General features: G+C 35.1%; 1 protein-coding gene across 1 annotated transcript; it reads right to left on the bottom strand.

Moving 5' to 3' along the window:
• Nucleotides 1–12192: 12192 nt before the first annotated feature.
• LOC113120811 (leucine-rich alpha-2-glycoprotein-like) lies at nt 12193–14437 on the bottom strand. The gene is made up of 2 exons (XM_026290882.1): nt 14006–14437; nt 12193–13362 (listed from the first exon to the last, which is right to left on the bottom strand). Exons 1-2 carry the CDS (start codon nt 14340–14342, stop codon nt 12704–12706), a joined length of 996 nt encoding a protein of 331 aa, XP_026146667.1. The 5' UTR covers nt 14343–14437; the 3' UTR covers nt 12193–12703.
• Between the last annotated feature and the right edge of the window lie 65 nt (nt 14438–14502).

The raw sequence follows: 14502 nt of genomic DNA, 5'->3' as shown, positions 1-14502 counted from the left end.
ATGGTAACCACGGCATGTACAATAGCAACAAATTAAATTTGAAGTTAAAACCCAGGAACGGGACATTTACCATGTTTTACCTCAGTAACTGTAGTTCTACTATGGTATATTAATAATCAATACAACAATAAAATAATCATCAAACTAACTTTGGTTGTACAACTGTAATTGTCGTTTTTGATGTGCTTTTATATTACAGATATCACACATTTACTGTACCATGCTTTTGATACATTTTTATGTAAATCCAAAAAAAGTAAATAAATAAAAGGACACATTTTTCCCTTCCTGCAGTTCATTCATATCAGTTTATATTTTAAATATTTTGCTCACAAAACATTATTAAAATTCTGTTTATAATTCTATTTTATTCTACCCCTCCCCCTTTCTTATTTTTATTATTATGTATTTTTTTTTGTTGTTGAAAAGATGTAAAGGAAGCAGTCATCCCTGTGGTGTTTGTGGAGAGGTTTTCCTTCAGAAATGGAGAAGACTGAAAGCTGCGGAGGCAGACATTTGCAGCAGGAAGTCTGTGTTGGTTTTACCTTTTTATCAAACTGCTGTTAGAAATTGCACAGCATTTGTTGTTTCTTAAACTTTTGCACTGTCCAAATACCCACACTTGCCATCTTTGCACTTGACCAATCGATTATTTATTTGACGTATTTCCTATGTTTAGGCCAAGTGTTCGAGTGAGCATGGTGACCACAAGTGTGTGTCGAACTTTTCATCACCTGATGACAGTGGTTCCCAATCCTGATCCTGGAGAACCCAGCACTGCACGGTTTTGGCGTCTCTCTTATCTGACAAACACACTTTTGAGGTCTTGGAGTCTTCACTGATGAGCTGATGAGTTGAATCAGGTGTGTTTGATCAGGGAGACATCTCAAATGTGCAGTGTTGGGCTTCTCCAGGACCAGTATTGGGAGCCACTGCCTTACGGGACACACTTAAGTGTTTACAGAGATTTTTTTTTTTTTTTTGATTATTATTCAACTTTGCATTTTAAAAGAAATTCTAATTCTCTTTTCATTAGTCCCTATTACAGAGGACAATTAAATTTTTGGGGCTTCTAATTAAGTGAAAAAAAAGCAGTTGCAAATGATGTACAAAATAAATATACTTTTCTGTACACCAAGAAAACATGCAACACTTTGTTTTACTTCCAAATTATTCTCAGTATCTAATTATTATTATTATTATTATTATTAATAATAATAATATTTCACATACATTGGAAAGGTTTCCGTGAGCAGATCAATTACACTACTGATAACATTCCTTTAAGCATGTAATATATTTTTTTATAATTCATATGAATATAGCTTGCTATTATTGACTAGCTTTTAATAATAGATGCATTTAATATATAATTATACAGCATCTTTACAGAGGCTGGTTTTATGGTCTAAAAGTAGCATGTAATAATATTTCCTTCCTTTCTGTCTTTCAGGATTGTTCGCAGATAATGATGTTCTTCTCGATCATGCACAAGGACTCACCTCTTTAACTCTTTATCTTCCCAACACACACAGAAATGCTCCCTTTATCAGTGTTTAGACTTTGCAGTGCAGTTTTGTTTTAGTTCTAAGCTTATAATGAATACATTGTGACCTTCCAGCAACCCATATATTGTATACAGAACCAGTGATCAAAACAATGGTTGAAAATAGTATTTTTATATTGATAAAGCATTGTGTTCTCTTTTTCAAGCTTCATACAGTAAACTTTACTTCTGGTGCTTTTATCATAAAAAAACAAACATCAGTTCTCATCAGGAGTTTTCGTAAAGGACGTATTCATGCACAGCCATCCCCTAGTTCCAGTCATGAAGTGAATGATGTTATTGTCAGTTTTATTTCTGCAATTTTATGTAGCGGGTGTTTGTTTTCCTGAACGTTATCTTTCTTCCATTGTTCGGACAATCAGTGTTTATTTGATGCTGTGCTGATGGAGGTTTATAGATGATATTGCACACTTGACATGCATGTCTTCATGGTCTTTATTTTCTGAGTTTGAAACAGTGTGTTGTATCACTTTTTGGTCAAATAAATTCTTCAGTGTTCTCTGAAAGACTATCTGTATTTACTTTTTTTTTAAATAAAAGTATTTGCAAAGAATTTTTATTCTTCATAGTGGCAAAAACAACTTATTGACAGAGGATGCAGTGCAGTTATATGGGCAATTTGTCTTTGAATCAGTTTTTTTAACTCTGTTTTTATTGCTAGAGTTCAATTGGTAAAGAATGGCAAATCACAGAAAAACTAAAGTGAATAATTTTTATAGATTTAAAACAAAACAACATGCAATTTAAATGTTACAAGCTAATCATTTGATTAGAAAATGCACCTGTCTTTGAAAAAAAAAAAAAGATTTAATGAGAGGAATCGGTTCGATAGAACTGCGAATGCTGGCCATGTGCTCATCAATATTGCCCAATTTTTGTCAAGCTGAAAACAATAATTAGCGCATTTGCATTATTGTTGGAGGAAGGTGTAGACGTTAATAAAACACAATCTAATAGGTAGCAAATGTTATTGATTGTTAACCAATCTATCCCTTCAGCCGAAAAACGAAAGTCATCGGTCATAAATGGATAAGGAAGCGTGACGCCGCTGCTCAGCTTTGATATCATTGGCTGTCAATGTCCCTTGTCATCGCAGGGTTGTCTGTGGTTGGACTATCCTTTAACCCATACTAAACAGCGCATCGTGTTACAGAAGAACGTTTTGCTACTATTATCACATTAGTAATATATTAAGTCAACAATTAAGGGTTGCTATGTTGAGGAAAATTACCTCTTTAGCGAGATCCTAACCCTAACCCTAATCATAACTTCGATGAACTACAAAAAACAGCCCCTAGTTTCGCCTTTCCATATATAGAACGACGGAGGCTTGTGGGTAATGTAGTTTAAATCGTTTTATTGACGAAATGAAATAAATAATATATTTAATGGAAAACTGGATATATGAATAGTTTCATTGTGTAAACCTCTATGATATAATTGAAAGACAGAGTGAAATTTGGTATTTTAGAGGGAGCAATATTTAAAATGGCTTTATGAAACATTTCCATTTATTTCTGAAAACTGTGCCCGACATTATTTTATCAGCATAGCATAAGTAAAAATTATTCTGGTTTTCTCTTTGATTCATTAATTGGACTCTGATTTACAGCCATTTCAAATTTACAGTTTTTGGCTCTTCCGGGGGGTGCTACTGGGCCCCTGGGGGTAGAAGGGCAGTAAAACCTACATGTATGTATTCTCCTCATAATGGACAACAAACTGAGCTGAGTCACATTTATATCTGACAGTTTTCATAGACTAACCTTTTCTTATTCTTATGTCATGAGCAGTAAAGCTTTTGACAGGACATGGTGAGGCCATCTGATGAAACATGGCAAAATTAGAAAGAAATGATTTAATAATAAAAATTATAGATTATTTATTTTATTTTTGAAGTTAACAGTAATAAATATAATGGATAAACCTGCAACAACATGCCATTATCTATTCCCCACTGTTAAGCAGTAATCAAGGACAATTTATACACATTGTGATACTTCACTTTTCCACAAGGAATAATTCATGGAGTACTCAGAATACTATATATATTAACTAATTAGCAACAATCAGTGTAAAAATGTCCTCCTCATCCCCTTATCTGGGTCCTCAGATGCTGAACATCAGTAATGTGCGTGCTCTTGGATTTAATGCAGTACAAGATCCATGTTGATCATTGCTTCTACATTCTCAGTTATCCCTCAAGTGTTTGTAACTATAAAGTAAATGGCTTTTCAAAATAATTCATCTAGTAAATCCCTTTATATAGATATATAGGCATATTTGTGATTAAATATATACAATAATAACTTTCTGGTGTATTGTTGTTCCAGATGTCATTAATGTTTAAGCAAAAAATAATCCTGGTAATTAATATGTAGTTTTTCAAGTGTAGAATAAACCCATAGTAGCCTACAGTATCTAGTAAAATTATGAATTTACCAAGAATTTTCAACACACAATATTCACCATATTAATTTTATTGAAGCATAGACTATGAAGTTGATAAAGTAGCTTCAAGACAAACACAATTCAAGGAAAATAATAAAGGATCAAAAATTCATTAATATCATAAATTAATCAGTTCACACAGATGAGTGATGAAATGTCCTTAAAAGTAAAAATAATCCATCCAGTCAACTGTGATACAGATCATGTGATGCATATAAGACATGTGATACTGTTCCAGAAAATAATGATTCCCATCATCACATCTAAACTGGTTTCATCTCCCCATCGTGATCTTCTTCTCTCGTGTCTGGAAACAGTTTGTGGTTGATATCCAGCACTGATGTGGTGTAGCTTCCCTCAGCCAGAGGATCTCTCAGTCCTAAGATCCCAGACCTGGTCAAAGTGAAACAAACAATACAGATTAAGTTGTTTAATTGACAGAGAGCTCAGCTTATGTTCTGTGTGATTTTAGCAGGGTGAGCAACTATGACCCTTGTAGTACTGTACACTTACCATTCTTCAAGCTGTTTTGAGACCTTTTGAGAAGGTTTTTCTCTGAAGACAATTTACCACATCCTCTTCTTTCAGTCCTTTCAAGAGCATCACTTGGTCAAAACCCCCCATTTGGCTGATGAGATCATCTGTACAAATTAAAATACTGCAATAAAAATTTCATTCTGCAAGAATTAAGGCAAAGGACTTGCTCATGAGACACCCCTTAGCATGTGACAGAATTTTTTGCCTCTATAATTCATCTATTGTTGCAGTAAATGTGTCTTTTTTCCCTCTCTAATTTATCTTCAAAGTTCCTGACTTCTCTCACAAATGTGTTTTAGTGTAAGGCCTGGCTTCAAACCAATCAACTATCAATCCACAATTTATAATACAACATTTATGAAACAATGAAATAATGTAAACCACTTACATAAAACTTGTATTCTTTTATTTAAGACAAACAGTTGGTGTTTTTTTTTTATTTATTTTTTTACTTAAAGTTTAAAAATATTCGGGTCACACTTTGCCTACATGATTTAATTGTAATAGCTGTATATAATTTTTTTTTTTATTAAGAATAAAAACAAGGAAAGAATAAATTACGGCTGAGATGAACAGTCCTGTGAGATAAAATCATAAAGTGCTGTAACACATAACACAGCATTGCACAGCATTGCTTCAACACACACATACCAGAGGACTTCTGTCTTTGTTTGGGCTCAAGATGGCCGTCTTCATTCCTCATGAGCAAATCATTTCCTTGGTCTTCCTTCTCTTCTGAAAAACAAGATAATCTTACTCTGTGTGCAATTAACATTGCTCATTAAACATATAATTAAGTTAATTTAAAATAAGATTCAGACCAGAGCATTTGATGAGTAAATGTTGATTCAAAAATATTTTAAACAAATGTACCTGGGAAGAGCTGATCATGGCAAGATTCGCTGAGACTCAGTAACAGCTCTTTTAGTTTTTAGGAAGGTTTGTGAGGGTTGGCTCTTAAAAGAGCTGTTGAGCTTGAACAGCATTTTCTGCAAACAATCCTGTAAGACAGAAAGAAAGAAAAATATTACTACATTACATGCATCTTATACATTACTGTGCGTATGTGTGTGTGTAATTATACAGCTATATTCATATATATATAAAAAAAAAATATTACAAGCTAACAGGACTGTTATCAGTAGTGCGCAAGTCTTAATAATGCCAAAGCGCAGTGCCCTTAATGAACACTAAACCCACATTATCTCCAATACCGCTCCGGAGCTCTATACCAGGCTTAGTGTATCCCATCATGCATCAATTTTTGGAATAAATTGTGAGACCTTTTGTCGAGATCTCACAAGGGGTCACGGAAACCTTTACAATGTATGTAAAATATTAATATTAATAATAATAATAATAATAATAATAATAATAATAATAATAATAATAATAATAATTAGATATTGAAAATAATTTTTCAATTAATTTATTTTAAAATGCAAAGTTGAATGATCAAACTAAAAACTCTGTAAACACTTAAGTGTGTCCCATAAGGCAGTGGCTCCCAATCCTGGTCCTGGAGAAGCCCAACACTGCACATTTAAGATGTCTCCCTGATCAAACACACCTGATTCAACTCATCAGCTCATCAGTGAAGACTCCAAGACCTCAAAAGTGTGTTTGTGAGATAAGAGAGACGCCAAAACCGTGCAGTGCTGGGGTTCTCCAGGATCAGGAACGGGAACCACTGTCATCAGGTCATGAAAAGTTCGACACACACTTGTGGTCACCATGCTCACTCGAACACTTGGCCTAAACATAGGAAATACGTCAAATAAATAATCGATTGGTCAAGTGCAAAGATGGTAAGTGTGGGTATTTGGACAGTGCAAAAGTTTAAGAAACAACAAATGCTGTGCAATTTATAACAGCAGTTTGATAAAAAGGTAAAACCAACACAGACTTACTGCTGCAAATGTCTGCCTCCGCAGCTTTCAGTCTTCTCCATTTCTGAAGGAAAACCTCTCCACAAACACCACAGGGATGACTGCTTCCTTTACATCTTTTCAACAACAAAAAAAAATACATAATAATAAAAATAAGAAAGGGGGAGGGGTAGAATAAAATAGAATTATAAACAGAATTTTAATAATGTTTTGTGAGCAAAATATTTAAAATATAAACTGATATGAATGAACTGCAGGAAGGGAAAAATGTTTCCTTTTATTTATTTACTTTTTTTGGATTTACATAAAAAGGTATCAAAAGCATGATACAGTAAATGTGTGATATCTGTAATATAAAAGCACATCAAAAACGACCATTACAGTTGTACAACCAAAGTTAGTTTGATGATTATTGTATTGTTGTATTGGTTATTAATATACCATAGTAGAACTACAGTTACTGTGGCAAAAACATGGTAAATGTCCCGTTCCTGGGTTTTAACTTCAAATTTAATTTGTTGCTATTGTACGTGTCGTGGTTACCATGATTTTACTACAAATTTACATCTTTGACATGAAATGAATATATTGAAAGTCTATGGCACGTCACGTGACCGACAGGGTTTAATCACACTAGTTAGCAGGTGTGTTCATTTAGTTAAACGCAATGAAACTCAAAGACAGCCGCGGATGACTGATATAATACAGCGAGTAAACAATATGGCGCTAATCTGATTAATAAAGACAGAATAAATTTTATAACAGGCATTAAAAGAGCGTAATTATATCTACTCACCGACCCTGTGGCACATGGAAACTGATGGCAAGTATCGCGATGTGTGCTGAATGAGACTTCTTGAACGTGATTTCATAGAGATGATGAACTATGAATAAGCGATAAGCGAAATTGGTTGTAAGAAAACGGTTAAACTGCTTACTTGCACGCGCCTTGGAGCGTTGTTAAACTCACCTTTTATGTCGTTTTCCCTGCAGTTGAGCGTTGCTTTGGTCAAACTCACCGCTGAGTGCTGTTTTACCTGCAGTTGAGTGTTGTTAAACTCACCACTGATGAACGCGCTAAGCTTTGGCACAGAGATCACTTTGATATCAGATTGCGAGAATATTTAAACCCTTAAAAACAAGTTGGAGGGCCAGATAAAAACGATCTCTGTCATATATAATTTTTTTTGTAGCCTATTATTTATTTTTATTTATTCAGTGTAGTTGCGGTGTGCTGAACCAAGACGTCAAATTTAAACGCTGCTGAGTTCTATAGAAGTCTATTGGACTAACCTGCACGTTGAAAAATAACGCCAAAGGTATACCCAGTGCGTCAAAAAAGTGACGCCAGATCACTTGACCATGCGTCAGACATTTGACGAGTAGAGAGTGAGACTGTGTTGACATAGTAGCTATACTGTAAGTGTATATACACTCCCAAGACTCTTTTCAGAAAATATTAGAAAAAAATTAAATAAAATGGGTTACTAAGAGTCAATGCAACTATTAAAACACAACAATCAACAAACAGTGAAGTTAAACAATAGATAAGTAAACTCAAAGGGATGATCGTAATTAAATGTATTCAAACATTATTAAGTGTATTGAAATCAATCATTTGAATCTTACACACATCAACGGCTTCAAGACTGCTTGTCTCTGCAGACGTCTTACAGTAATGAGAATATCTGACTGGTCTCTGAACTGAACAAGCCTGAGGGAAAAACAATGACTTGAATTTAGAGCACTCTGAATCACAACCTAATTTGTATACATTTTTGTAACATATTTTTTCAACAATCTTTTCAAATAACTGTGTATTGCTTTTCATTCCACATGAAACAGTTGTCCTCTATCATTTCTGCAGCCATTTGGCATTAAACGACAGCAAAATATTGTTTCAATTATTATTATTACTATCTAGACTGAACAATTGCAGTAGTTCAAAACTGTTAAGCAAAAACCAGCAAACAATATGTGTGTTTTTGCTCTGGTGACTGAATGTGCATGCTATGATGTGCCAGCTGATGTCTAAAATAGGGTGCTTTAGATACATCAGAATACATTAAAAAAAAAATCTGTCTTATCTGGTCCTCTATGAATTTATCAGTGCTTTTTCTCTCCCTAGTGTTTTTTTTTTTATTTTTTTTTTATCTCACCTGCCCATTAAATTATAGTGTGAACCACCATCCCCCTCTGTGGGAGTTTGAATGATGTGTCCAGAGGATTTGAATTTTGCAGCAGTGCTTTGAGCGTCCCTTGGGTGTCAGTCACTCATTTGTTGGCTCCAGAAAGACATGGATGGACGTGGATGTGGGTGTGTTTGTGTGTGGGTGTTATTCATTCTGTCTGAGAGAATTAATGCAATGAATGTGTTTGTGCCCACATGGAAAGATCTTTGTGTTTTTGCGTGTAGGTCTACTGTTGGCTGGACACTGAGATATGGCTTAGATCTGGCATGTGGGTGGACAAAAGAGCAGCCGGTGCTAATAGCCAGTAATCACTGACCCCACCAGCACAACTAAATCAGCATCACATAACACAAAATGGGGAAAACAGGCCACATATCAGTGTCTACAACATAAATAACAGCAAAATGCACCTCTATAACTCTCAGACCCTCATGTTGTTGTCCAGCTAAGAGGGAAGCACATGTTCCGTGCAGCTGACGGCATCCAAAATCTCAATTGCACATGGATCAGTATTGAGTTACACACACTACATTGAAACCAGAGCCCATAGTCAGCCCCCTCCACATAAGACACATTTTGGAATCTCAAAGCCTACCGCTTTATAGTTCTAAAAATAAGTATCCCCTCTACGGGTTCTAGGAGGTATTATTTAATAATAAAAAAAAGAATAAAATGACTGTTTAAATATGCAGATCCACTTACAATAAAAGTACTAAGAGGTAAAAGAAACTTGTGATTTAAATGGGGTGAGAGAAAGAGACCTTCCTCATCAAAAGTAATTTTCAGTGGATAGAATGGAGTAAAAGTACAGTTGCACAACTGATACTTTAAAGTACTACAGAAGCCCCCTTTCTCTTTTAGAACAAAGCTATTTCTTGCTTGCTACACTTCAGGACTGTGGTTAAATCTAGAGAAGATTGATCACAGTGATCAAAACTGACCTTTACTGATGGTGGGAAATTAGGGAAAGAAAATGGGAGAGAAAACTCTGAAAAGCCTAAAACAACAGGCCTATTCACCTTTCGTGGGTTTAAACTTTGTTGTTTAAAACAGGGCTTTTAAAATAGAAAAAGTGCTAGGAGGTTGAGAGAAATCCAAAAGGTTTTTTACATAAAGCGTTTTTAAAGCAGTTACATTTAACAATAGTATTAACTATTCATTGTGCAAAGTTATTCGGGAAAAAATGTTATTTGTAAATGTTTCTGTTCAGGTTTATTCACTCTAAAACACTCTGAAATTTTTTTTTATATAAAACATAACACACTGTAAAAAATCTAAAGTTGAGAAAACTTAAACGTTCAAGGACTGTGAGCATGAAGAAGAATATAAATAAACTGGATGGTGAACACTTAACTTCCTGTTGACAGACGGTATCAAGTCATATATAAATGATGCCACAAAGGTTATATGTGCGGTGTTCAGCCGTCAATATCTCGTCAGTGCATGAAAAAGACACGTGGCTCTCAGGGAGCCATTCCTTACCACCCCATGTCATCTCAGCTGCTGTGAGGAATCTCAGTCCGGTTTATCGCTCCACATTACAGGAAGTGACAGACACACTAGTCTACTCACAACAGCAAGGTCATCCTTAGAACGGCACGGACAAGCTAAGATTGAAAAGCCCAGTAAATCCCTACTCTTAAATCTTATGGCGGCCCACTCTGTCTACAACATTCCTGCCCTTCAGTCGAGCAAGACCCCGCAAAAGACACAATTTTATAGAAGATATATTTCACATTCTGTGCTTACATTATCAGCAGACGCCTAATTAAAGAAATTGGCCATGAGTGGCAGAGCAAGCCGGGTCCAGAGCAGAGCAGGTCCATTACTCTGTATAATTAATGACTGGTATAAAGCAGACTTATGATCATATTTCTCTCAGGATATGGGCAATATTCTGAGCACAATGTTTTTAAGAGTTCTTAAAGAGTTAGCGTGACCTTCTTAAAGCTTTTTGACTAATGAGTGTTTCAGACAGAAAGTTTTTTTTTTTTGTTGTTGTTTTTTTTTTTGCCCACACATATTCACACCCTTACATGGTAGTTTTTAAGCATTCTCAAGCTTCAGTGTCACATGATCCTTCAGAAATCATTCAAAACATTTCTTTCTTTCTTTTTTTATCAGTGCTGAAATTAAACTGTTTCTGAAGGATCGTGTGACACTTAAGCTTAAGCTAATCATTTTAAAAACATTATACAGGTCTCAAATGTCACTTTCATCAGTTTAAAATTTGAACCGTAGCCGTAGCTATATATCTTCCTTCATTAAAAAAGTTTAGTTATACAATCAAAGGTGAAGGATTCCTTTGATTGATTCAAACAGATCATATTTTGAACTGATTCAGTTCAAGAGAGTCATTTGTTTCGTGAATCGCATCAGAATCAAAACAACCCCCCATTGATTCTTGTGGGACTAGTATTATATATATATATATAGGCCTTTTTAATCACATCTCATTCAGCACAGACAAACCATTTGATTTAATTTTGCCTTTGAAAATGAAATGCTGTTAATGTATACACAAGCAAATGGAGGGGAATTCATTTTGAACAAACCATTAGCATAAATGCTTTTAGTAACGATTAAGTGGTGTGGAATACCCTTAAATAGATTATGATACTTTTCTCCAAAAAGAATACTCATTCTTTTATCATTATCAGTATAAATTATGCCACATCTCCTCTCAATTTAAAAATGAATGATTACAGTAAATTCTGTTTATTGTAAGAACTAAACAATGATATATGATCATTGGCCTTAAACATTATTGGTCAACTTCAGAGATTTTCAAGGTCACAAAGCATTTTTGTGAGTCTCTGTGAGCTCTTTAAACCCTCTGAAAGGGTTTATTCTGGCTATAAAAGTGCATGAGATTTGTGGCCTGAAAAGCATTGTTAAAGACAGTTCAGGTAATGGTCAGTCTCTCAAAGGAATTATAAAAATCATCACACTGCACTGAACACTGAGCCAGTCTTCACATCCTTAATGTAGAAGGTGAAAACAGGGTCAGACACATCCTTTTGCATTTTCGAAGTTTTAAAAGTGTAAACTTTATCAAATTAAATTATTATTATATTATCCATAACATATCCGTACCTTTCAACCATGTCAGGTCATGTTATTTTTTATTTTTTTCTAGTATTTGTTATGGATTTCTTAATGGGGACTATACATGCCCATTAATAACTCACCATGGTATTTTCCTGCTTGAATAATTACATTTTAGTGCTTTTAATAAAACAAGCATTTTAGTGCTTTGAGAAAAAAAAAAACTCTTTGGAAGCCCAGACATGATCTTGCTCTCTCTCTCTCTATGAATGAATGAAGGGTACTGGGGGGGGGGGGGGGGGGTAGTTGGAACAAGAGGGCAATCTGATAATTTCTATCCTCTTTATACCCTCCATGAAAAGGTTTCATTTTCATAAGTAGCCTCCCCTGGAAATGGCCCTTGCACACAGGAGTTATAAATCTCTACAATGCATTTTACAAAGATACAGAAGGCATTTCTAAGGACTCAGCCTTCAACAAATTGATTGACAAAAAGACAAGAGACAGATAGGGTGAATTACAGTTTATAATGTATTATTAAAAGCAATATCAGACAGAACAGTTATAAAAGACAAGCGTACAAAATTAAAAATGTAAGTTTCCCTCGGGACATAAAATATGTACCTCTTATTACTTCGATTAGAGTTTAGTGCCCTCTGCTGCCCAACATCAGGTTTTTCGTGCTCTTAAAAATAGTACCAAACAGGTGTTTAGTTAACTGGAAACTATCCAAAAATATTTGTAAATAGGTAAGATTTTCGAGTTCAAAAAAACTTTTTAAACATTTACTTTAAAGGTCTATACGAAATTTTAAGGAGTAGCCTTAAATAATAAATTTGATAAAAAATAAATAATAATAATAAATTTGATAGCGTATAGTGAAATCATGAAATATGAATTCTTGATCATTATGTAAGTAAATCTTTCAGATTTCACAGTTTGTAAAGTATTTAGAAGATTTAAAAAATATATTTGACAGCATGTTCTAAAATATGTATTTTATTAAAATATGTGTTTTCTTAGTCCTTGATGCCAAGCTCTGTGGCAGCAATTTCAGTGATGTTTCTACCCTTCATGTGTTCAGGTGTTTGACAAGTGATTTTATCATCATGTAAAATTCTTTTTTTATTCATACGCAGCCAATGCCATAGATATCCCAAACTAGAGCTGCAGTGCCATGGATTACCAGACAGCACAGCATACAGACGTCCATCCAATGTACCTGGAGTCAGGTTTTGCAGATAGTTGTTCCTGAGGTCAAGGAAAACAAGTTCGTCCTGCTTGAGGAAAATTCCATCAGGCAGGCTCTCCAAACGGTTGCCGCTCAAGAACATCTGGCGAAGGTGTGGATTTCCAGTGAATGCTGATACATCTAAGGACTTCAGTCTGTTGTTTTCCAGGTACAGAGCCTCAAGTTTGGGCAGAGAGGTCAGAGCTCCAGGAGTCAGTTCCTCCAGCTGATTATTTCGGAAGTCTAAGCTCTCTAGATTGTTGAGTCTTTGCAGGAAGGCCACGGGCAGCTGGGTAAATTTGTTAGATGACAAATCTAACCTCTGGAGAGAGCTGTTTACAGGCAGACAGTCAGCATCTATGTCAGAGAGCCGGTTATCTGAGAGTGTGAGCTCCACAAGAGGAGAATGATGAAACACTTGCGATGATAAAGCTGTCAGTTTGTTACCTATTAGGACAGGATCATATTATTAACCAAGTGTGCTTGTTCTGATTCTGCAGTACTTCTCAATTCAGTTGGGTGAGTGAGAGAACGATTTAAAGGGACAGTTCACATAAAAATGTGTCATTATTTATTCACCCTCAAGTTGTTCCACAGCAGTTTTCTTTATGTTGATTTCCATAGTATTATCATTCAGGGTTGTCATGTTTTTTATTGGACCAGCTGGGGAAATGATTCAGTGATAATTGTTCCAGAATGATTCAGCGTTTTTTTAACAAATCGGTTGAGAAATTGATTTAATGATTGATTTTAATTCATAAAATTATTCAATGACTTAGTTGATTGTTTAATTCTAATTAAGTCAGCATCTTTTAATGAATCACTATTTTAAATTGAATGAATCAATGACTCACCATAAAGACTGAATTTAAAATATCATACAGCCAGCACAACTATTATGTCAGAAATAGTGCTAGTATGCTTTTACAAATTCAGCCACGGTGGAACGAAGTAACCCCTTAGAAAGAGTCCCTACTATTAAAGAAATATTCCCACTAATGCACAGCCAGACTGACGGTCTCTATGGGATGCACAGACACAGACAAATTGATTCAATTTGAAGAATGTAAAAACCAAACACACTGATTACCTGTAAGGTCAAGCACATGAAGATTAGATAGGCCCAAAAGGAGGTCCGCAGGTAATGTATGCAGCTGGTTTCTGATCAAACTGAGCCGCCTCAGATGGGAAAAGATCTTCAGGTCATCAGATGTAATGGAGCTTAAATTGCTGGAGTGTACGCTGAGGTCTGTAGTGTTACCTGGGAAGTCCTTGCTGGGTAACTGTTTGAAGTTAACAGACACACAAATGACTTGGACCTCATCAGAGCTGAAGACAAGTCTGCATTTTCCTGGGTCCGAAACACTCTGCGTATTAGCAAAGCAGTTGTGTAGCACAGCAAGTATTAGAAAGTAATAGCTGTACATATTTATGACAAGCTACAACAGAAATAAGATTAAACAGAGGATCTTAATTTTAGACCTCAGTGTCTCAGTCTGCGAATCACATATAACATTGGTCAACATGCAATCAAGGATTTTCCAGGTCAACATTTGGTTTAAACTCTTGTGCAACATTGGACTTTTA

This window comes from Carassius auratus, chromosome 20 (assembly GCF_003368295.1).
Source record: "Carassius auratus strain Wakin chromosome 20, ASM336829v1, whole genome shotgun sequence".
Taxonomy (NCBI): Eukaryota; Metazoa; Chordata; class Actinopteri; order Cypriniformes; family Cyprinidae; genus Carassius; species Carassius auratus.
The sequence above is the reverse complement of the archived record's forward strand: the minus strand, read 5'-3'. Positions and strand labels throughout refer to the sequence as shown.

Coding starts and splice junctions, on each gene's coding strand:
- LOC113120811 (XM_026290882.1), bottom strand. CDS start 14,342: ATGTACAGCTATTACTTTCTAATACTTGCTGTGCTACACAACTGCTTT. Junction 13,363..14,005: donor TCATGTGCTTGACCTTACAG/GTAATCAGTGTG, acceptor CTGTCCTAATAG/GTAACAAACTGACAGCTTTA.